Source organism: Nerophis lumbriciformis, linkage group LG27, assembly GCF_033978685.3.
Source record: "Nerophis lumbriciformis linkage group LG27, RoL_Nlum_v2.1, whole genome shotgun sequence".
In the NCBI taxonomy this organism is placed as follows: domain Eukaryota; kingdom Metazoa; phylum Chordata; class Actinopteri; order Syngnathiformes; family Syngnathidae; genus Nerophis; species Nerophis lumbriciformis.
The window spans coordinates 21,004,775-21,030,679 of record NC_084574.2 but is presented as its reverse complement, the minus strand read 5'-3'; the positions used below and the strand labels follow the sequence as shown (position 1 = coordinate 21,030,679).

Genomic DNA, 25,905 nt, shown 5'->3' with positions numbered 1-25,905 from the left:
CTATCACAAAATAAGAGTTGTAAAAATTATTGGAAACTCAAGACAGCCATGACAGTATGTCCTTCACAAGTGTATGTAAACTTTTGACCACAACTGTAGTTCTTAAATGTTTATTCTTATTACTGTCCAGCACTCTGCAATCATTAAGATGTTTTTAAATGGTGCTACTTAAATACAATGGATTAGATTAGATGTGTCACTTAGTAGTTATATAGCAACGCTTCAACTTTTTCACATTACAGTCAAGGAAATGCTGTAATCCCAATTAGGCATACTGCTAGAAAAAATTTAATTGTTGCGTGCTGCAGCCTACTTCCGGGCCACACATTGAAGCCCACATCCCCCTCCGCATTCTTCAGGACAAGGGTCGTAAATGCACACACTCACAATCAGGGTGCGGGTCGTAAATACACACACTCACAATCAGGGTGTGGGTCGTAAATGCACACTGCGCACACACACAATGAGGGTGCGGGTCGTAAATACACACACTCACAATCAGGGTGGGGGTCGTAAATGCACACTGCACACACTCACAATCAGGGTGGGGGTCGTAAATGCACACACTCACAATCAGGGTGGGGGTCGTAAATGCACACTGCACACACTCACCATCAGGGTGGGGGTCGTAAATGCACACCGCACACACTCACAATCAGGGTGCGGGTCGTAAATACACACACTCACAATCAGGGTGCGGGTCGTAAATACACACACTCACAATCAGGGTGGGGGTCGTAAATGCACACTGCACACACTCACCATCAGGGTGGGGGTCGTAAATGCACACTGCACACACTCACAATCAGGGTGGGGGTCGTAAATGCACACTGCACACACTCACCATCAGGGTGGGGGTCGTAAATGCACACCGCACACACTCACAATCAGGGTGTGGGTCGTAAATACACACACTCACAATCAGGGTGGGGTTCGTAAATGCACACTTCAGGGTGGGGGTCGTAAATGCACACTGCACACTCTCACAATCAGGGTGCGGGTCGTAAATACACGCTCACAATCAGGGTGCGGGTTGTAAATACACACACTCACAATCAGGGTGGGGGTCGTAAATGCACACTGCACACACTCACAATCAGGGTGCGGGTCGTAAATACACACACTCACAATCAGGGTGGGGGTCGTAAATGCACACTGCACACACTCACAATCAGGGTGCGGGTCGTAAATACACACACTCACAATCAGGGTGGGGGTCGTAAATACACACACAATCAGGGTGCGGGTCGTAAATGCACACCGCACACACTCACAATCAGGGTGGGGGTGGTAAATACACACACTCACAATCAGGGTGGGGGTCGTAAATGCACACTGCACACACTCACAATCAGGGTGCGGGTCGTAAATACACACACTCACAATCAGGGTGGGGGTCGTAAATGCACACTCACAATTTCCTTGACAGAGCAAGAACAAATGCTTACGCTTTGCCCCCATTGGGGGCAAAACACGCAAGAATCACTTTGTATTTAGTTGGCAACTGACGTTTGACTTGTATGACTAAATTGACATCGCAAAACAAAAACAGGAGGCAAAATGTGTTTTTAATTTTTTGTTTATTGGCCACCATTTCACATTTTCCACACCAATCTGGATATGATGGAATGCTGTAAGTATCCCTCACTGCTGTGCAGATGTTAAACGTAAACTCCTAGCTCTACTTGTGCCACCACCTAATAATACAGTACGATCTATTTTAGTCAATAAGACTAAATGCAAACGATCCATTCCCACTTGAGTTTACGGTGACAAGTAGCGTATTGGGAGAGCCAAGATGGATACAAGGTACAGCATGTGTGAGGCGCGTCAGATTAACAAGCACTTCTCTCAAACCAACGTCAAATGTCCTGTTTGAGTCACCAAAAACAATCTCTAGTGAGGCATGAACACAACGCCACTTTGCAGAACCCACTCAAAAAACGCCAAAACCAAACATCCATGGCCTGAGTGTGTCCAAGTGCCAACTCTGCCCAACGAGGCCAACTGGGCACGATGGTCAAACATAAAAAAAACACACTAGATAGTTAAAGAAATTAAATAAAACATGTTTTTTTCCCCTAGCCAAAAAAAGTTAGCATTTGTTCCTTTTAGAAAAATGGTCAGTCCTCCTCAGACGAGTGAGGCGAGCAACAAACGAAGATCTTTAACTACACAGAGGGGCAAGAAGTTGCTACACGGCGAGGGAAAATACAAACAAGAATGCCACTTGTCCTCACACAAAACCGTTTTAGTGCACAGACTCTTGATGGCTAAGAGAAGTCAGGTTTAAGAAAAAAACAAGGCGAAAGTCGGCGTGGAAGCCTTGCTGGAGGCATCACCGTGCAGCCCCTCCCTTCAGATAGAACAAGACCAGAATGTGAGGTTGGGGGCCGCCTCGCCACTCATGTGCTGACTTGGCCAACTACTGGGCGGTTACGCAAGTGACTTATTAATGTTCTCGGGGCCAGGGGGGTTCAATTAAAAGTGAAGTTAGTGTAGTGACTTGTAAAGAGGGGACAGGGTGGAACTCCTTTTTTCTCTCCTACCAGTTCTTACAACTCGTCATGACCATCGTCGTCCTCGCCGTCAGAGTCCTCGTCCTGACCTTCACCCAGATCCTGGAGAGCAAACACAAATGTTACTTTAATCCTCAAACAAATACAATCAGAGCATGAAGTGCAAACATTTTTGGATGTAAAAACAATCCATCAAAAACATTTACAGTGTTGGTGCTAGGAATTTTCAAAACGGGACCCCAGGGACCCCATCAAGTCATAAAAATGGGGTCCCACAGTAAATTTTTGTGGTCCCAATTTTTTGTAACCGTTTTGAAAACAAACAATAAAGGTATGCATTATCCTGTTATATTTCACATTCTATATTGTGTTTTGGAAAAAGGTTGCCATAAAATGTTAATTCATTAAAAAAATAATACAAAAGAAAATACATTTTTTGTACCGGTATATGTAAATTTATTTAGTTAAACATTCACTTTCTTCTTTCCTTCATGGATCTAAACTCTTTACCGCTGACGGTATTTTTTTTCTATATTTTCATTTAATAAGTTGTAGGTGTATTTATTTCAGTATAAAAGTGTAAAAAGTTTTTTGCTTCGGTCATGAAATGATGATAGTGGTGTGCCAGGGCATACATGTATATGACAAATGTACCAAATTTTTCGGACTACAAGTCGCACTGGCCGAAAATGCACAATGAAGAAGGAAAAAAACATATATATGTCGCACTGGAGTATAAGTCGCATTTTTGGGGAAATTTATTTGATAAAATCCAACACCAAGAATAGACATTTGAAAGGCAATTTAAAATAAATAAAGAATAGTGAACAACAGGCTGAATAAGTGTACGTTATATGAGGCATAAATAACCAACTGAGAACGTGCCTGGTATGTTAACGTAAGAGTCATTCAAATAACTATAACATATAGAACATGCTATACGTTTACCAAACAATCTGTCACTCCTAATCGTTAAATCCCATGAAATCTTCTTCCTCGGTGTCGCCTCTGGTACGCGCCCCGCTAGAGTCCTTTCTTTCTGCTGCTCGGTTGCGGTTTTCTGCTGCATATTTCACTACGTCCGGCTTATAATCTGCAGTATAAGATTTCCTTTTCGGTGCCATTTTAGTTCAGTCCTTCTCGGTTTTTATAAGTTACCGCCAATGTAGATGTGATCCATTTTAATAGCTGCGGCAGTAGCGTATAGCATATAGCAGTTAGCATATTACCACCCACAATGCACTTCTGCCATGACCCGCCCCCGCCGAATTCTTATTGGTTGGCGTGTGAGTGACGATTACGGACATTTTCTTCGTCGCTTACGCGAATGAGATAAATAATATTATTTGATATTTTACGGTAATGTGTTAAGTTGCTCCGGAGTATATGTCGCACCCACGGCCAAACTATGAAAAAAACGTTGACTTATAGTCCGAAAAATACGGTAACTGATTATTCTCACCTGTATGTTATATATTCTCATCAGTTGTTGAAAAAGCGCCACATCTACACTTTCATGGCAAATAATGCCAAAAAAATTCTAGTTTCAATGTCATTTAATACAGTGGCACTCAATGTCTCTAGCATTTCATCTCTGGCTTGGTGATGGCCATAAGCTGTGTGTTCTCCTTTAAGAATGGCGGTATGTGGGGTGAGTGACGCGTGTAAGTGAGTGGGCAAGTTAGGAGAGGGAGCGCTAGCATGTTCAGGAGTGTTAATAGCATGGTGGATGTTTGGCTTTGTGGAAAACATAAATAAAGAGTTGTAACAAATCGATGGCCTCGTCATTCCGACCAAAGAGCGGAACTGTAGGGACCGTTACCCCCGACATACATCGGCCCTGGAGGGAACGTCTCCCCTGCGCTCCTGGACCACGGTCTGGGAGCAGACAAGCAGGAAAGGTGTAACAGGATGTTTCTTGGTGCCTGGTGAGGCTGGATCTTTGAAAATCAGTGCATCTGGTCGTAAATGTGTTCTTTTTCATTAGCCCGTTTACATGGCGTGCAAAACATCTTTCCATCGTCATAAGTGAGCCATTTGCTGAAAAGTGACTCCTGAAGCGGACTTTTGGAAATGCGCGTCATTTCTGATTTCTTTTTTCTTTCTTTAGTTTATTTCGAACATGAACACACTTACATCATAATACATCACACAATTTCATATCATTTCATTTTACATCATGCCCGAAAAGGAGTAGGAAGAAGCAAAGCTTATTTAATCCTACCCCTTTCCCACTTCAAGCGTTTACAAATATATAGAATCATTTACTGACCTTTTTATATAATAAAATAACATCTATGAATTAGTATACAACAGTTTTGTAATATGTAATTAATTAATTAATTCAGTCATTATTAACATACTGAGATGAAGAATATCTTATTTTCAATAATGTTGAAAGTATTTCTCATAATTCTTCTTTTTTGTACTCTGTAAGCACTATTATTTTGAACAACCTCTTAAACTGGATCATATCAGTACAATTTCTAACTTCTTTACTTAATCCATTCCATAATTTAATTCCACATACTGATATGCTAAAAGTTCTAAGTGTTGTACGTGCATATAAATGTTTTAAATGATTTTTTCCTCTAAGGTTATATTTCTCCTCTTTAGTTGAGAAGAATTGTTGTACATTCTTTGGTAGCAGGTTATAGTTTGCTTTGTACATCATTTTAGCTGTTTGCAATTTTACCAAATCACCAAACTTTAATATTTCTGACTTAATAAATAAAGGATTTGTGTGTTCTCTATATCTAACATTATGTATTATTCTAACTGATCTTTTTTGTAACACGGTTAGCGAATGTAGCGCACATTTGTAGTTATTTCCCCATATTTCTGCACAATAACTCAGATATGGTAACACTAGCGAGCAGTAGAGAATATGTAGCGATTTTTGGCCCAGGACATATTTTGCTTTATTCATTATTGAAATGTTTTTTGCCACCTTATGTTGTATGTTTTGTATATGAGATTTCCAGTTCATTTGATCATCTATTAATACTCCCAAAAATCTAGTTTCTTTTACCCTTTCTATGTCTACTTCGTCTATTTATATTTGTGTATGATGCTCTTTTCTACTATTACCAAATAGCATTATTTTAGTTTTACTGAGATTTAAAGATAGTCTGTTTTTGTCAAACCATCTTTTTAATTTGTTCATTTCTTCTGTTATTATTTGTATTATCTTCTGTGTGCTCTCTCCTGAACAGAAAGCAGTTGTGTCGTCTGCAAATAAAACCAACTTTAAGTCCTTCGTAACCTTACAAATGTCGTTTATATAAAGATTGAACAATCTTGGTCCCAGTATTGACCCCTGGGGTACACCACAGGATATATCTAGCCGTGTTGACATATTTTCACCCATCTTTACATATTGCTTCCTGTTGGTTAAATAACTTCTTACCCAATTCAATACCAAACCTCTGATGCCATATCGTTCTAATTTTCGTATTAAAATATCATGATTAATTGTGTCAAATGCTTTTGTTAAGTCCATGAATACTGCGGCCGCACATTCTTTACCATCTATTGCATTGGTAATTTCCTCTGTTATTTTAGTTAGTGCTATTGATGTTGAGATATTTGCTCGGAATCCATATTGGTTCTCCACAAGCGTCCCACTTTTGTTAATAAATAAATCTAATCGACTATTGAATAATTTTTCCAAGATTTTGGAGAATTGTGGAAGTAATGAAACTGGTCTGTAGTTAGTAAACTGGTGTACGTCTCCATTCTTATAAATTGGTACGACTTTTGCAATTTTCATTATATCAGGGAATTTACCGGTTAAAAATGATACATTGGTGATATATGTCAGAGGTTCTGAAATGTCTTGTATAACCTTTTTTATCGTTACCATATCTATTCCATGACAGTCGGTTGAGGTCTTGGATTTACAATTTTTTACAATTTTGATTATTTCTTCTTTTGTTACACTTTTAAGAAACATGGAATTGGGATTTCTGTCTATGAGCTCACTCAAGGCCTCAACTGACCCATCATCTGCATTTGGAATTCTTTGATCCAGATTTTTTCCGATATTAACAAAATAATCATTGAAACGTTCCGCTATTTGGTTCATATTGTCATTTTTTGTATTTCCATCTAGAAAGTACTGGGGGTAATCTTTCTTAGCACCATTTTTAATGATGCTATTTAGGATGCCCCATGTTGCTCTCATGTTTTTGTTCTTGTTTAATAATTGACTGTAGTATTCCTTCTTACATGTTCGTAGTATACCAATTAGTTTGTTTTTATATTTCTTATACTTATTTTCTGCCTCTATAGATCTCTGTGTTATAAATATTCGATACAATGTGTTTTTTTTGTGACAAGCATTTTTCAGTCCTTTTGTCATCCATGGTTGGTTGTTTTTCTTTTGCTTCTTACTACGTTCTTTCCATGGGCAATGTTTATCATAGAGTGTAAGAAAGGTGTTAACAAAATTCCCATATGCATCATCTACATTATATACGTTGTCCCAAATTTGTTTCCTCAGATCCTTCCTGAAGGAAATCATTCCTTCCTCTGTGCATAGTCTTTGAAATGTCTTTTTGTCAATATTCTTCTTCCTGTAGTTCCCATCATCAATGCGTAAAAAGACACAAAAAGTGCGTTAACGCCAACAGTGATTTAATGACATTTTTAAGAGTGTTTTGATAGAAGAGTTGTCCGACTATTGTAATGCTTTAAAGGGGAACATTGTCACAATTTCAGAAGGGTTAAAACCATTAAAAATCAGTTCCCAGTGGCTTATTTTATTTTTCGAAGTTTTTTTCAAAATTTTATCCATCACGCAATATCCCTAAAAAAAAGCTTCAAAGTGCCTGATTTTAACCATCATTATATACACCCGTCCATTTTCCTGTGACGTCACATAGTGATGCCAACACAAACAAACATGGCGCATAGAACAGCAAGCTATAGCGACATTAGCTCGGATTCAGACTCAGATTTCAGCGGCTTAAGTGATTCAACAGATTACGCATGTATTGAAACGGATGGTTGTAGTGTGGAGGCAGGTAGCGAAAACAAATTTGAAGAAGAAACTGAAGCTATTGAGCCATATCGGTTTGAACCGTATGCAAGCGAAACCGACGAAAACGACACGACAGCCAGCGACACGGGAGAAAGCGAGGACGAATTCGGCGATCGCCTTCTAACCAACGATTGGTATGTGTTTGTTTGGCATTAAAGGAAACTAACAACTATGAACTAGGTTTACAGTATATGAAATACATTTGGCAACAACATGCACTTTGAGAGTGCAGACAGCCCAGTTTTCATCATTTAATATATTCTGTAGACATACCCTCATCGGCGCTCTTTTCCTGAAAGCTGATCTGTCCAGTCCAGTTGGAAATGCATCTGCTTTGAGTGTCACAGGATATCCACACATTCTTGCCATCTCTGTCGTAGCATAGCTTTCGTCGGTAAAGTGTGCGGAACAAACGTCCAATTTCTTGCCACTTTCGCATCTTTGGGCCACTGGTGCAACTTGAATCCGTCCCTGTTCGTGTTGTTACACCCTCCGACAACACACCGACAAGGCATGATGTCTCCAAGGTACGGAAAACAGTCGAAAAAACGGAAAATAACAGAGCTGATTTGACTCGGTGTTTGTAATGTGTTTGAGAAAATGGCGGATTGCTTCCCGATGTGACGTCACAACGTGACGTCATCGCTCCGAGAGCGAATAATAGAAAGGCGTTTAATTCGCCAAAATTCACCCATTTAGAGTTCGGAAATCGGTTAAAAAAAATATATGGTCTTTTTTCTGCAACATCAAGGTATATATTGACGCTTACATAGGTCTGGTGATAATGTTCCCCTTTAAGTTGCAAGCAAAAAGTTAAACATCCACCTCCTAATTTTAACTACACAGTAGACACTCTGGGGGCCTTGTACACATGCATGGGGGGTTTGGGGTTCGGCGCACCCCTCATTGCCTCGTCGGCCGGCGGGGACTGCGGTCTGGTGGCCTGCCAGGCTTTTATTCATTTATTATTGTTATATATATATTTTTTTTTTAATGTATTTATTATTTTTATTTTTATTATTTACTTATTTTTATTTTATTTTATTTTTTAAATTTAATTTTTTATTTTATTTTATTTTTTTATTTTTTATTTCTTATTATTTATTTGTGTGTGGCGTCGCGCGGGTCTCACTTCCTGTTGGATGGGGTCCGTGCCCGTGTGGCCCGACCTTGCGCTGTGGGGTCTCTGTTGGTGACTTCGTGTGGTGGCGGCGCAGCCCCCGTGTCTGGTCTGGATGCTGTGTCTCGGTTGTTTGGGCGGTGGTGTGTTTGTGCGGGTTTGGGTTGGGGTGGGGGGCCTTTTGGTTGGGGGGTTGTTGGTGTCTCTTGTTTGCGTGTTGGCGTTCGGGCTGACCGGCGGGCTGGCGCCGGCTGGTCTCCGTGGCCCTGGTGGCGTGTGGTTGCTGGTCGCAGTTTTTTTTTGATCGCTTTGATTTGATTGGCTGGTGCTGGCTGTCTGGGGTTATTGCGGCTGCTGTTTCTGCTGCCGTTTGTTTGTGGTGTGGGCGCCCGTGGCTGCTGGGTCTGGTGCAGGGGTGTGGCTGATGTTGTGACTGGTGGCAGCGCGCGCGCGTGATGGCTGTCGGGGCTGACGAACTGTGTATATGTATGTATATGTGTGTGTATGTATGTATGTTTATATATTTGTATGTGTACATATGTGTATGTATATGTGTACATATGTGTATGTATATGTATATATGTGTATGTGTGGGTATGTATACGTGTATGTGTGTATGTGTATGTATATATGTATGTATGTATGTATATTTCTGGGGGTACGCTCTGGGCCTGCCTGTCAGACGGGGGTCGACGCCTCAGGCTACTGCATCCGAACTGCGTGTCTGGAGCTCCTGGGTCCCGCTGTCCACCCTTCCGGGTGCCCGTCTTGGTTGGGGCCTGTTGGGCCTAGTCCCTGCGTCTATTGTGGTAGCTTGGTGCTGCAAGGTATTCCGAGGTGCTGCGAGTCGGCCAGTTGCTGGGGTAGTGACCTTGTTTGTCAGCATGTCTGTGATCTTCTTTTAATTCTTTTTTTTTTTTTAATTAATTAATTTAATTAATTAATTTTTTAAATATATTTTATTAATATTATTTTTTAATTTTCCCCTCCCTCAGGGGGGGACTCGGCGGGGCGGTTGCTGGTTGTTCCATCTCCATCGTTGGGGTCCCTGCGGGTGGGGTGGGTGGTTCCCGTAGCCCTGTGCCTGGGTGGTCCTGCGGCGGCCGGTTTGGGTGGGGTGGCCGGGGGCTGGCCTCGCCGCGCTCTCCGGGAGTGGGGGGTGGGCTCGTGGGGGCCCGGTTGCCGGTGGGGCGGGGGCGGTCTTCCCGTCCGGTTGCGGGGAGTCTCTGGGTCCCTCGGGCGGGGCGTCTCGCCTTTCTGCCCGTGTGGGGTGTGGTCTCTCGCTGGCTTGGGGTCTGGCTGTCCCCTGCTTTTCTCGTGCCCTGTCCTCTGCCGGGTGCGTCTGTCTGCGGCCTGCTGCTGGCCCTTGTGGGCGGTACGGTGGGTCGGGCTCTGGGGTTCCTGTCGCTGGCCGGCTTGGCTGCGTGGGGGCGGTGGTCCCTGGTTCCCTGGGCACCACGCCTCCTGTTTGTGGGTTGGGCTCTCGGGGGTGATGGGGCCGTGCTCTGGCTCCCACGCACTCTGGGAGTCGAATGTATTGTACATGCAAATTCACATATGCTCACATACGTACATAGGTACCTACGCTCCCACATACATACACAAATACAGTACATATTTACCTACCTAATGTTCGTACGTCCACACGCACATTCAATATACAAACATACACATACACATACTGTACATATACATTCACTGTACAAACACATATACACATTCTGTACATATACATTCATTGTACAAACACATATACACATTCTGTACGTATACAAGTACATATGCATACTTACACTCATGCACATAATCACGTTTCATCAAACATATATTAACGTTGTTGCCCTAGGGTAAACTGGGTGTAACACATGGCACACTGACAAAGCTTAACCTGTTGTGACTATAACAATCTACAAGGTTAATGTAGGTTGCTTCTCTTTCTCCCCCTCCATTTTTCTGCATTCTTTCGTATCTCAAGTTATCATTACGTATATGTATTGTTGCATTTAAACAACTGTATTGTTGATAATAAAGGTAAATTATTGGTATTGTTCATTATCAATAGCGCTATTTCTATTGGTATTTGTATTGATCCATTTGTAGTGTAATAATGCTCATTGTCATTTCTGTATTATTTTTTATTTTTCGCTAACTGCTTATTTGCTATTACTTTTACCATCATATTTGTACATGTCATATTTGCTGATGTTGCTCTATTGTTGTTGTTGTTTGCTGTTGTTTATTTTGTCTCTCTGTCTAATCCCCCTCTTGTCCCCACAATTTCCCCCTCTGTCTTCTTTTTTTTTCTCTTTCTATCCCCTCCTGCTCCGGCCCGGCTGCACTAAATGATAATATAAATACATTTAATAAAGTCAAATACAAATAAGGCAACAAGAGAAGTATCCTACACTTCTCTTTTGTAAAGTAAATCTGAACAGCCGACATGGGCATCTACATCAACTATATGATTTGCCTGAGAAGCTGGACAGGACAAAAAAAAAAAAAAAAAAAAAACATCCCCGCAATAATCGGGGTAGCAAATGTCTGACAGTTACAGTCCGACCAAAATATTTTGTCTTACTCGCCAGTATTATTAGCTCATAGCTAGAGATGCACATAACTGTTTTTCCAACCATGTAAAGGAAAAAAGTGCACGTTAAGGTCAGTCTGAGAAGAAGTTCATTCATTGAATCAGAAATAAATTACTAAAAACACAAATGTATCACTGGTCGTCTGCACCATACTGAAGCAGAACGAGCAAGCCAAGAATGTTAAAACAAACGCCAGAGAGGGAGGAATGGACTTGCCATAATTTTGTTGCCCATTCAAACTTTAAACTAATCCAGCAGCATCACTACTAACAAACATGGAGGTGGAAACAATCTGCTATCGGAATGTTCCTCTGACCAAAATCCCTTCTGAAATGTTTGAAACCTTGATAATTAAGATGGGTGATTCGTTAAAAATAATAAAAAGTGAACTTCAAAGATTTAAACTGACGTTAAAACTGCTGTGTTGTTTTGCTGTACACCAACCCCCTAAAATACACTACTAGTTGTGCAGTTACGACATGCATCCATGTGTTGCAAAGCACAACAAATTCCAAGAAAGGCATGGGAAGAAATAGCCATGTGACAGTCCCATCATGGAGGAAACAAACACAGCTGAGCGATACAACACAAGTGTGTACACATTCATTGTTAGTTCAGACACACTTTGGCTACAACAAGGAAGACCTCGCCCAAATAGAATAGTAGTTGAGTGGGATAGCCGTGCAATAACCGAATGTGAGGTAGAAAGTTTTGTGACTTTTGCCATAATCACCCTGCCTTACCACAAAAAAACATCCGACAAGGGTTTTTCCACCAAGTACTTGCGGAGTCTTGTTTTGCTTTGGTATTAAATACTTATTTCACGGTATCAAATACAAATGTATGAACTTTTCAATTTTTTTGAAGATCTTTCTGTGACAATCCAGCTACGGAAAAAAAAAGTTGATATCTTTGATAGAGGGTGAACTCGTAAAAACCAGCATGGGATCAAATAGTTCCCCCTTCACTAGGGATGATGTTTGTTAAGAAATTATCGATGTTGATGCCATTATCGAATCCTCTTATCGAATCCTCTTATAGAACCGATTGCTTATTGAATATCGAATCCAGATAGGTTGTTGTGTGTGCACAGAGTTCCAAAAGCCATAGATGTTATATGACTGGGCCGGCACGCTGTTTATATGGAGAAAAGGCGGACGTGATGGGAGGACAGCATGCGGACGTTAAAGGGTGAAGGTTTCAGGTGAGAGGGGACGCTAAAGGCACGCCCCCCAGTGAGCATATAGTGCTGCTATGTTCGTTGTAATTAAAAAAATTGCCGACAAACATCACCAACATGGACGAGGGGCCGCTCACTTTCGACATCCCTGTGAAGTACACTGTGGAGAAGGGGACCAGCACGGTAGCGAATCCATAAGCACAACGGAACAAGAGAAGTCGACTTTTACTGTTGTGCTAGCTTGCTATGCTAATGGACAGAAACTGCCACCTATGGTGATTTTCAAGGGGAAGATGCTGCCGAAAGAAAAGTTTCCACCTGGAGTCATCATTAAGGCATGACGAAGGACCTCCAACCGCTGGACATGGGTGTAAACAGGACGTTCAAAGTGAAGTTGTGAGCGTCATGGGAGCGATGGATGACAGACGAACACAGCTTCACGAAAACTGGGAGGCAGTGTCGGGCGACTGTCTGCCTGCACTGTTGTTCCAGCTTTCGCAAAAGCCGGCATCTTTTCCGAGGAGCCCCACGGCAACAAGACTGACTTTGAAAATGGGAATCTGGCGTGTTTGATGGAGAACTTGCCCAGCTGTTCATTTTGGACACAGGAAATTAGGACTTTGATGGATTTGTGGATGATGATTGATCAAAAAAATAATGTGAGTACATTGATAAATACTTCAATAAAGTACAAACCCCGTTTCCATATGAGTTGGGAAATTGTGTTAGATGTAAATATAAACAGAATACAATGATTTGCAAATCATTTTCAACCCATATTCAGTTGAATAAGCTACAAAGACAACATATTTGATGTTCAAACTGATAAACTTTTTTTTTTTTTGCAAATAATCATTAACTTTAGAATTTGATGCCAGCAACACGTGACAAAGAAGTTGGGAAAGGTGGCAATAAATACTGATAAAGTTGAGGAATGCTCAAACACTTATTTGGAACATCCCACAGGTGAACAGGCAAATTGGGAACAGGTGGGTGCCATGATTGGGTATAAAAGTAGATTCCATGAAATGCTCAGTCATTCACAAACAAGGATGGGGCGAGGGTCACCACTTTGTCAACAAATGCGTGAGCAAGGTTTAAGAAAAACCTTTCTCAACCAGCTATTGCAAGGAATTTAGGGATTTCACCATCTACGATCAGTAATATCAAAGAGTTCAGAGAATCTGGAGAAATCACTGCATGTAAGCAGCTAAGCCCATGACCTTCGGTCCCTCAGGCTGTATTGCATCAACAAGCGACATTAGTGTGTAAAGGATATCACCACATGGGCTCAGGAACACTTCAGAAACCCACTGTCAGTAACTACAGTTGGTCGCTACATCTGTAAGTGAAAGTTAAAACTCTCTTATGCAAGGCGAAAACCGTTTATCAACAACACCCAGAAACGCCGTCGGCTTCGCTGGGCCTGAGCTCATCTAAGATGGACTGATACAAAGTAAAAAAGTGTTCTGTGGTCTGACGAGTCCACATTTCAAATTGTTTTTGGAAACTGTGGACGTCGTGTCCTCCGGACCAAAGAGAAAAAGAACCATCCGGATTGTTATAGGCGCAAAGTTGAAAAGCCAGTATCTGTGATGGTATGAGGGTGTATTAGTGCCCAAGACATGGGTAACTTACACATCTGTGAAGGCGCCATTAATGCTGAAAGGTACATACAGGTTTTGGAGCAACATATGTTGCCATCCAAGCAACGTTACCATGGACGCCCCTGCTTATTTCAGCAAGACAATGCCAAGCCACATGTTACATCAACGTGGCTTCATAGTAAAAGAGTGCGGGTACTAGACTGGCCTGCCTGTAGTCCAGACCTGTCTCCCATTGAAAATGTGTGGCGCATTATGAAGCCTAAAATACCACAACGGAGACCCCGAACTGTTGAACAACTTAAGCTGTACATCAAGCAAGAATGGGAAAAAATTCCACCTGAGAAGCTTAAAAAATGTGTCTCCTCAGTTCCCAAACGTTTACTGAGTGTTGTTAAAAGGAAAGGCCATGTAACACAGTGGTGAACATGCCCTTTCCCAACTACTTTGGCACGTGTTGCAGCCATGAAATTCTAAGTTAATTATTATTTGCAAAAAATAAAGTTTATGAGTTTGAACATCAAATATCTTGTCTTTGTAGTGCATTCAACTGAATATGGGTTGAAAAGGATTTGCAAATCATTGTATTCCGTTTATATTTACACCCACAATTTCCCAACTCATATGGAAACTGGGTTTGTACAACCAAACTCAGCTTTAAGCTAGCGTATGTTTAACCATGCCTGCGCCCAAAAATACGCTGCGCCTTATTTGTGCGTTAAATACAGAAATAGCACCCATAACTGACATGGCGCCTTATAATACGATGCGCCCTATGGTCGCTAAAATACGGTACAGTGGCTTCGATAACGGGAACCGGTTCTCAAAAAGGGATTTGAATCCATGGAATCGGTTATTTTCTTATCGAAGCATCGGGAGAACCGGTTTTCGAACATCATCCCTGCCCTTCACCCCACTTTATGTGACATTGTGCACTTGCATGGCCATTGCCTCATGTCTGGTCTGGGACTAACTGAGAAAGATGTGCGCAGGAAGGCCCTCCGTGTTGCACATGCGTCTCCGGGCAAGGCCCAGTAAACAGAACAGCTGTTGAAGATATGAGTGGACAGTAATAGGCTGTGCTCAAATTACACTTCTGAGAAGGAGTGGTAATAAAATTAAACAGTCCTGGTGTGCAGAGAGGACCCGTAATGTTCGGCTTTGTGAGCGCCAATTAAAAGCCAGCATGTATCCACTGCATTAAGACCCTACACATTAGCATCTCACTTATTTACACTTGAAATTGTGAATTCAGAAGACAACATTTAACGACAAACGGCTTCAATGCTCATTCTATCGATCATTTTTTATTTTTTTTTATAAATTCTGCCCATCGTTCACAATCATGAAAAACATGACGGATGAATTTTTAAAAATGCATTCTAAATATTAAACGTAACTAGAAGTCCGCTTACAGCGCAGCCAATGGGAGGTCCACTATTTCGCTCATAAAAATCAATAACCATTCAAAAAGCGCCAGCAATACTCCATTTACATTAAGTAACTTAAATATAACCAAGTATTAGTGATATTAATATGATCACTTCCTGTGTGCGGATGTTTACATCGACTGATCAGCTGCTTGCTTGTTTCCCTGCGCCCTGTAAGTTTATTGTAGATCATCAATCATGCCTCTCACCTGAAAAGTAGATGGCTGAAGATATAATCTGACAAGTTGGCACACTTTGACAGTCATTTAGGATCTGGAACTGGCGTGGACAACATGAAAAACACTTGTTCCGCCCTCACCAGGATTATGGTAATTTTTCATATCTCAATGGAATATATGAACATCCTAGCAGTCGGCAACCTAACGACAGCAGACCTTGCACAGTAAGTGATGTTTAATTATGTTTGTTGGCTCTCGTAAAGTCTGCAGTGAGCAGAAATCAGCGATGAAGAAAAAAAAAAAGCAAACTTTATGGGTTGTTTTAATTAATGTGCCGCATGTGATTAAAATGCTCAAAATATGTAAATATCCGATGTTATTATAAATGTACCTGTTACTTCATTACATTTATACTTACATCATGTATATAAAACCTCTATGGAGGTATTTGGATTTTTTTAGGGGCTCTACAATTAAACAGCTCCCATAGTCTCTATTGTATGCAGACTTGATGTAATATTTAGAATTCATAAAAATGAAAAAAATCTGTCCGTCGTCATGTCTTTCATAATGATTGTGAAGGATAGGCAAAATTTCCCAAAAAAGTGCAGTTCCCCTTTAAGCACACCCACTTGGAGAAATAGGGGTCAGGGATAATGTTAGGACCTACAATCATGACTCATCCTAGGGCTATTTTAGGATCTTAAGACACAACGAAAACTAGTAAAGATTAAATGCACTCAATCAAATACCTTGAGAGTCTATCTGAACCATTCTTTCTAATCAACTTCAGTGATTTTTGAAAAATGTATGGGGTGCACAATTCTGACCAGGCATGTGATTTGAACTTAATGAAAAAGACGGGGGTCTGGGGGCCACAGGTCCCCAGCTAGGTCCTGGTGGGGGGACAACCCCTTCGAAGCTCTTGGTTATTCAGCAATTGAACATGCAAAAAAAAAGCACCATTTAAAGATGTTTTAGTGATTAAACAATAGAAAAAGTATCAACAGAGTTGACATAAATACATAGCTCATTCATCCAAATGAATCACTGTTATTTAGTCACTATAGTAATTACTTGTGTTCACATCCACAGGAACCACATGGGTTAGCCTACTCTATACAGTATATACAACCTTACTAGTGTTCACTTCACAGACACAGGTGGTTTATCTAGTTATTTACATTATTTACACATTACTTTGGCATTTTTGCTGATGGCTCTGACTTGAGCCTTCCTGGCAAATTTCTGAGCAGCTTGCATTTTCCTTTTTGTTTCTGCTTTAGTGGATTCTGCCTTGGATTTTGTAGTCAATTTCTGTCTCTTCGACTCCCTCTCCACTCCCAACAGCTAATAGAATAAACATTGTTTTTACTCTTTATGATTTTTGCATTTGGAGCAAACTTCCTTTATCCGAATAGCCATTTGTGATTTATGGCATGAAATAATTATCTTGCAGTCACGTTGTTTGTTTCAAAATGATTCAACTATTCAATGTCAACATATAAACAGAAGAAATCATGAACAAAATCTTAGCTACTGTCTTGTTCTAAAACACCAATGAAAATGAAATGTAGCATTTAGACAGGCTATACTGTAGCAAAAGTCATCACGTCTGCCACAACCATGTGTGTTCTTAAATGTGTATTCCACGTCTTCCATGTCGAGAGCAATTTTGATTTGGGCTTACATGGTAAACAACTCAAACGTGGCCAAGTAGACGCACTATGGGTTTCCTGGACGTTGTTTACATCGTTAAAAGAAGAATCTAAGGAAGAGAATCCCTCTGCCATCTTCCACTTGTTTTTTTAATATATAAATCGCTCGCTTGAACATTCCCTCTTCTCTTCTCCAACTCTCGTCGTCATTTGGGATGTCTGTTGTGATTTCCCTTTCTGGTTCCATGATCCGCCCTATCTTGCTTCTGATTGGCCTGTCCGTAATGTTTTGCCCTTATCTTAATCAGTTGTGACTCATCATAGTAAAACCAACTAATCATGGATTTTCTTATACGTAAACCAAACAATCATTGATCTTTCTCGTATATTTTGTACCCTGCCCGTGAAGTTTCTTTGCTACGTAACCTCGATTTTTAAGTTAATAATTTTAAATGGTAAACCGTACTTTTTATTAATGCAGCCGTAAACCGGAATTGATGATCAAAAACTGTACTCATTACGGGAAAACCGTGATTGTTGACGGATCAAGATTTTAACACATTGTAGGTGTGAAAAAACTGAAAATGTTTTATAATTTCACAGAGATAAAAAAGAACGGATTTTATAGATGGAAAATCACACGCCTGTCTGTATTTTGGATGTTTTCTTATTTACACTGGTTCAGAAGTATTTTACAATGTACTCTCAAATATATACAAATAAGTAGGTCTTTAGATGTTCTGATTCAACTGGACTACACGGTTTGTTTTAGTAGACTTTTCACCTTTCATCCAAGTAGGCCTCATCAGTTCATGTTCATAGACTGAGATTGGTCAGATTGAGTCTAAGGCTAAGTATACTTAAGTATTTTAATATGTGGTGCTGATGGTTTCAATGTCTTCCAACTTGACAAGGCCAAGCACTATTAACTTCTTAGTAATCCTGATTGACTCCAGCAGTTGGCATCTCTTTGGAAACATCACACGGTTTGACAGTACTCTTTGATTAACCAATACTTGCAAAGGGCGAGGGTAGCAATGAACATTTAATTATTGATTTACACAACTTGAAAAGCAGTTTTCTTGGTGACAGACATTTCTAAACAAATGCAGTGTCCAAGATCATTTAACAATTGTCCACAATTACAAGTTATTTAATTGGGTCAACCATTTGCGAAGGTCTTCACCCTCAGATAAACAAAAAGGGGATGGTATCACGGAGGAGAACTACTTCTTCAACTTTGCTTTAAATCAACATCTAGACAGCTGAAACTTGGGACCCAATTTAGTGTTCCAATGGGACAAATTATTCCAAACTGGTGTTGAAATGAATAAAGCTGGCCAACATTACGTTTTTTGGAATGTCCTTCTCAAAGCCCGGAGCTCAAATGTAAATTTTTATCCTGAAGATGTTTGTAGCATGATGTTTGGGGCGGTATAGCTCAGGTGGTAGAGTGGCCGTGCCAGCAACTTGAGGGTTCCAGGTTCGATTCCCGCTTACGCCATCCTAGTCACTGCCGTTGTGTCCTTGGGCAAGACACTCTACCTACCTGCTCTCAGTGCCACCCACACTGGTTTAAAATGTAACTTAGATTATTGGGTTTCACTATGTAAAGCGCTTTGAGTCACTAGAGAAAAGCGCTATATAAATATAATTCACTTTACTACCACTTTAGATCCAGATCCATGCAATAGTTGTATCAAAAAAGCAGCCTTTACTAAATATAATACTTATCAAAACTACCAAATATGTATTACTTTAAAAAGGGACCTATTATGCAAAACCAACTGTTCTTATTCTGTACCAATTTTTTGTATTTGGAATCTGCATACAGTATGCACCGTTTCCCACACATTCATTTATTTGTGGCGGCCCGCCACGAAAGAATTACGTCCGCCACAAATAGATTTTTCGGCTTTTGACTCGCTCATAAAAGCAATGAGACTGTCTGTGAATGTTGCTTGTAGTTACAATTCTGGTGCAGTAGGTGGCAGTAGCCTACTATGCATTGTAACTCCGCCAATAGCACTTAATTCACCTGGTGGGCCAGAAGAAGAAGAAGAAGACGACGACGAAGTAAAATAAGAACGGACCGACCGGATCAAAATACGAAGGTAAGACGTCTTGGCAAACAAGTTCAAAAGTGGTCCGAACTTGTGCAGTGTGCAGCACCGACTCGGATTTTCTTAATTTTTATTTTCGAGATTTGAAAGCATTTATTTTGAAAGGACAGCTGGAGAGAGACGGGAGAGAGACGGGAGAGGGGGGATTGACGCGGAGCAAAGCGAATCGAACTGGGTCGCCGCAGCGGGTGCTCTACCAGGTGAGATAGGTTATAGCTGCATCGCTCGCGGCTCGTCATACATTTAACGTTAATCCGCGATTTCACCGAGCGTTTCACTGACGGTGAGCAGCCTGACGCTGCTTCATTAACACCGCCGCTGTTTGACTCGGGGGCCGTGGCAGACGCACGCAGTAACAGTCACCTGTTACCATACCGACGAGCTAACGTGTCCAGGTTATAACCCTATTGTCAATAAACACACGTGGAGACGGTGCTTCAGATACTGCATTAATACTGAAGCTAAATTGTCCACTGCAGCATGTGAATGCAATGAAAATAATAAAATCTGAGCCAACCAGCTGTTAAAATGTTGTCCAGGTTAATGTTTTGGCCATTAAAGACCATTCATTTCAAGATTTCAAATGTGATCGGGCTTTAAACAGGTGGCTGACCTGTTCAGATGGGTGTACTGTAACTGCTACTGGTCAAATAATGTGAAATAGCATTTAATTTTACATGTATGCAATGCCATTTAAATGTAATTATAGATAATAATAATAATAATAAATACTGTGTAGTGTTGTAAATAGTCAACGGGAAGGATTTTAGTAAGATATAAGCCATGAGCACTACACAGCCAGAAAAAACCTAGGCAGCACAAGTAAAAATATTGGGGCAAGTAGATTTTAGAAGTCCCGCAAGTAGAAAAAAACCTTAACGTTGAACCCTGCATGTGTTGAGCTGCTGCCGCTTAAGGTTAGACGGCACTGTACATAGAGCGGTTCTGCTCGTTAGTAATAAATTCTAATGTTGGATGTTCACTCCTTCACACAGATGATGTATGCACTAATTAAAGGGGCAGAGCTTTAAGAGACATTTTAGCTTTTAGATTTTATAAGATATATTTTTTGTTAGAACCACAATTAATAAATATATTTCAGTGAATAACTAATTGTTCAAATCTGTATATAAATATGTACATAAAGTGTTGTAATTATATTCCAACTCCGCGTTCTTCTTGGTCATCATCGCCGCTGCCGCCACCCCCCGCCCCCCGACCACACCACCACAAATAGATGCCTGTCCTGTGGGAAACACTGAGTATGTCTCACAAATTTGAAATCAAACCAGAGGCATGGCCGGGATATTTATACAACAATCTTGCCTTCCTTCATACTTCCTCCAAACCGACCGTTTAGAATTTGTACAACTGTTTTTTCCATTGGTGATGTCAGCGGATTATCCAAATGGAATACATTTATGAGCTATGCGTGCGCGAGCCCACCATTGTAGTCTGACGATGTAGTCAATAAACTCCTTTTTCACGACCCTCTTGTGGGGCAGACTGGCTCGTACATGTCAACTGTTGCCATTTGTAATATAAATTAGCGTAAAGTTCAAAAGTGTATTAGTCAGTAGACTCCATATAGAGGCGCTAAAAACTACAACATGGACAGGGTGAAGACAGTTGAAGTGGAGCCATGTAATTAAGACCACTCTCAAAACGGCGCATCCTGAAGAGACGGTCAGAAAGCAGCTGGAAACTGTCTGTACAACATAATCTATGCACAATTTTGACCAAAGAACTACTATTACATGTTATGTAGACCACAAGGAAGTGTTTTAATTTAGAAAAAAAAATATGACCCCTTTAAAACGTTCATTGTGGTTGCAGTTCAGCTTCCAGAAAAAGCATATGTTGACCAATGCATGCTGACCATATGACCAATGTTCCCTCTAATTTTTCATGTGTGAGCAAACGCACAAACTCCCTGAGCATTCAGTGGAGCACATGTGAGCAACATCACACGTGCACACTGTGGCCACACCAGCATCACACCTGTCCCAAATCTGACATCATAACAATTTAAATGTTTTATTAAAATAATTTGGCCCTCTTACAATGAAAATAACAAAAAAACATGTTTTTCATGACCTATGTGCTAGTATTGTAGGTCTGGCTGCGGGTCCTGCCTTTAAAAGATATGTTACCCCTTTCAGAGATTACATTTAGTTCCTATAACTTTCTGTCTGTAAAATACATCTTTTTATTAGCATTTATGAAATCTAGTGACAATATTTCATGAATAATATAATATCCTTAGATTAACATTCTTAATAAATGGCAGTAAAATAAGCACACATCTGATTGAGGAGTCAGAGTGTTACAACCTGGCATTTACACATTGTGTGGCGTTGGGGTTGTCCGACTTTTTGTGTGGCCATAAACGCAGCACTGGCTAAGTGCCATGAGTGCGTGTGTTGGTGCAGGTGAGGGAGCGAGCGGCTTCTGTTGAAACGACGGATGACAAAGTTGGTTTAAGCCTGGTTTGTATGGCAGAAAATGACCAGTTTTTATAGATACGTTTTTTTTACTCACCTTTTTGGTGTGGTTACAAACAGTTTTGCTCAATAAAATGATTGATGGAATTCCTGTCCGTAAAGTGTCTCGACAGATGATAATTGAACTGTGTTGACAAAGATGGTTTTATTCATTGGGGCCACTCTTGTTGTCACCTGTCACTCACAGAGTTGCATTACAAAATCATACAGAATAAATTGTAATGTGTTTATTTTGTTTAAAGTTCAGATGGGATTTTTGATTTTCTGCGCGGCATTAATTTGCTGTGCGCAGAGGACGTGTGAGCAGTGCGCAATTACGCAGGCGCGCACCTTAGAGGGAACGTTGCATATGACCTATTGTCAAACGTCCCCACTGCACAGCAGAGAGAATCCTGACTAGAAATGCAACGATAAACAGTAACAAAATGATAACCGCGGTAACACTCTTGATGGTTAGTATTACCACATTAAACAAACATTTTCGAATAAGTGTGATTCATAACCCCACTTTGATAAAACTTATGGACCGACTTGCATTAGCTTGTTAGCTATCTTTAATCTTACATGAACACAAGAGACATTTAAGTATTTCCCCATTAAGAAACATCCATCCATCCTTTTTCTCCGCTTGTCCCTCTCGGGATGACGGGGGTAGCTGGAGCCTATCCCAGCTACACTCTGGCTGAAGGTAGGGTACACCCTGGACAAGTCGCCACCTCATCGCAGGTCCAACACAGATAGACAACATTCACACTCACATTCACACACTAGGGCCATTTTAGTGTTGCCAATCAACCTATGCCCAGGTGCATGTCTTTGGAGGTGGGAGGAAGCCGGAGTAAAAAATCTAGCATCTTTTGCTGGTGTTATCATAGATTGTACTTGTGTTTAGAGACTCTACTTCTGTCCCTCGATGTCCCTGAGACAAGAGGTGAGCAGTGAGCTTGACGTCACAGTTGCTCGTGTTGCTGCGCCGGCGGTACTGTCTTTCCTAAAAGGGGAACTGCACCTTTTTGAATTTTACCAATCACAATCTTTATGAGGGACAAGAAGACACGTACAATACTACTGAGGATTCTTCTTTCATTGAGAGCAAAATTTGTGAAAAAACAGGACTAAGAAGACACCGAATTGAATGACAAAATACGCATATGGGAAGGTATGCTTCACACACTCCTCATATTGGAGTATGTGTCAGGTGAGCGCGGCTCCTGCCTCGCCTCACTCTGAGTGTAGGAGGTGGTACTCAACACCCAGCGCAGACAGAAAAAGCACAGAGCCTTTCGTGTCAAGAATGACATATACCGGTTTTGTCTCAAATTCATATCTCCTTCTAAAATATACCAGTGTAATATGTAATACAGATATACCGCCCAGCCCTAGTGTCTGGTACTCCAAACGGCAGGACCTGCAAGACAGCTTAGTGGCTGGTCGGCTGCCCCTTCCTTATTGGAGAGAAATCTATAAACGCAATCTTCACAAAAAGTGCCACAAACATTCGAGATGACCCCTCACACCCAGCACACTCCACATCTTCACCACTTATCAATCAGGCACATTCAGGACCGACTATGCAAGACGCAATAGACTACTGAACCCAAACCAACCTACATACACACATCAAGGACTGACTGCTGTCAATAACATGTTGACATGTTTGTATATACTGTTGCTGTGAGTTAAGTTATTACTGGAGTAAATAGAGTCCTTAGCTTCTAGCAGCTAGCTGCAGCAGAGAGCACTACTCTTTGACATAGGTACACCACGCTGGAAAGTTTACCACTTCAACCAACTTACTTTCAACAGTTGTTCCTAAATGTGTGGCAACAGCTTTAATTTTGCAACTGATTAATGTTGTGAACGACGAAGGGCTGCTGGAAAAAGTTTTGACCGTTATAAAAAACTGAGCAGTACGGTTACACACCAAGCTGAGCTGTGCCGACACACTGTAAATCATTTTTTATTGTTATTAAAAATAGGTTTGTTTTAAAGGGATCCTGTATCACAAGCTTATAAGCATGCGTGAGACAGTATAATTGTGTGAAGGATACATAGTGTGTGTTTGTCTTTAAAAGATTGTGGCCATTTTGTATTGAGCATTTTTTTTTTAAAACAAAAAAAAACATTTGCATAAAAAAAACAAATTTGTCCTGTCCCATGTTGGTAGTATCAAAAACTTGGAAATTTGCTTAAGGTACATTTATTAAAGATATAAAAAACTAGTGATATGATTAATTACGAGTTAACTACAGACAAGATGCGATTACTCACAATTAAAAATGTTAATCGTTTGACAGCCCTAAATTGTATACATCTGTGCTACTGTAGATACTCATACATTGTACAATAATTATGTTCTTTATCACCCTATGTTAAATAACACTGCTTGAAAGACTGCTGCAACTTATAATCATTGCATATTTTGTCTACATTACATGCTTAAATGTTTTATACTTTTATATTATAATATATACTTAAAACTAACATATCTTAATGCTGCTGAAATTAGAAGTCACGCAAAAAAACAACTTGTCATTGTATGTTGTGTAGAAAGACACGCATGCCAATAAATGGTGAATTTCTTACCTCATAGTCATCGTCGTCGTCATCATCATCATCCCCAGCAGGAGCACCTCCATCCTGACCACCACTCTCCAGAAACTTGGTGAGGCCTTCCAATGTTCTCTCCCCATTGTAATCGATCACCTATTGACAGGATGTAGTTTCTTATTTCTTCAACCCGGTATATAGAAGCTTTACAATACAGTATAAGATTGCTCAGGTGTGATTTTATTGGAAGTGGTCACATGTGAAAAGGACACATGTATTTCAATGCAGACACCACAGCCTGCCACAGACATTGTCAAATTAGGGTCATGAGCTAATCCTCACACTTTCTTCGAGGGGGAAACCAGTATAGCAGCTTGTACTGTGCGATATTACGATATACCGTATTTTTCGGACTATAAGTCGCAGTTTTTTTTTTTTCATAGTTTGGTCGCACCACTTATACTCAGGAGCGACTTGTGTGACATTATTAACACATTACCATAAAATATCAAATATTATTTAGCTCATTCGCGTAAGAGACTAGATGCAGGGGCGCCAAAAAGGGGGGGTAAAGGAGACGGATTCTAGGGGCCCATGATGGAGGGGGGCCCAGAGAGGCCCCTAACGATGATGAAATTATAATACAGAAAAAATAATGACACTGTGTTGGGGGCCCTGTAAAGATTCTTTTCATGGGGCCCAAAATCCCTAGCGGCGCCCCTGACTAGATGTACAAGATTTCATCGGATTTATCGAATAGGTGTGACAGATTGGTAAACGTATAGCATGTTCTATATGTTAGTTATTTGAATGACTCTTACCATAATACGTTACATTAACATACCAGGCTCGTTCTCAGTTGATTATTTATGCGTCATATGACGTACACTTATTCAGCCTGTTGTTCACTATTCTTTATTTATTTTAAATTGCCTTTCAAATGTCTATTCTTGGTGTTGGCTTTTATCAAATACATTTCCCCCAAAAATGCGACTTATGTTTTTTTCCCTTCTTTATTATGCATTTTCGGCCGGTACGACTTATACTCCAAAGCGACTTATACGCCGAAAAATACGGTATATTGTAGTGTGACATTAACTATTGTACAATTAATCTATTGTTTATAGTGTAACTTTAATGTCTGGGCTGCAGTTATGTAATCACAGCAAAACTGCTAATTTGCGGGAGCATTTTTCTTTTTAGTAATTTCGGTCTTGATTTTAATCGTATTCAATAATTTGACCTACTAACAGTTTAACAGAATAAACCTTGTAAAATTATAGAAAAATGTGTATAACATTTTTAGGGTTAAGGTCCGGCCGAATACAAAATACTAATCAAATATACTGCAAAATAACTCAACTGATGATAAATGTAAATACAATTACAGTGCTAAAATAAATGTT

At 40.5% G+C, this 25,905-nt stretch overlaps 1 protein-coding gene across 1 annotated transcript in view; it reads right to left on the bottom strand.

Annotated features, from left to right (window-relative positions):
- Nucleotides 1-1,561: 1,561 nt before the first annotated feature.
- p4hb (prolyl 4-hydroxylase, beta polypeptide) overlaps nucleotides 1,562-25,905 on the bottom strand; it is a 51,105-nt gene continuing 26,761 nt past the window's right edge. The window contains exons 10-11 of the mRNA XM_061988402.2: nucleotides 24,536-24,655; nucleotides 1,562-2,621 (exon numbers count right to left, since the gene is read on the bottom strand). Coding sequence (XP_061844386.1) covers nucleotides 2,556-2,621; nucleotides 24,536-24,655 — 186 coding nt within the window. The 3' untranslated portion in view covers nucleotides 1,562-2,555. The remainder of the gene's footprint in view (nucleotides 2,622-24,535; nucleotides 24,656-25,905) is intronic.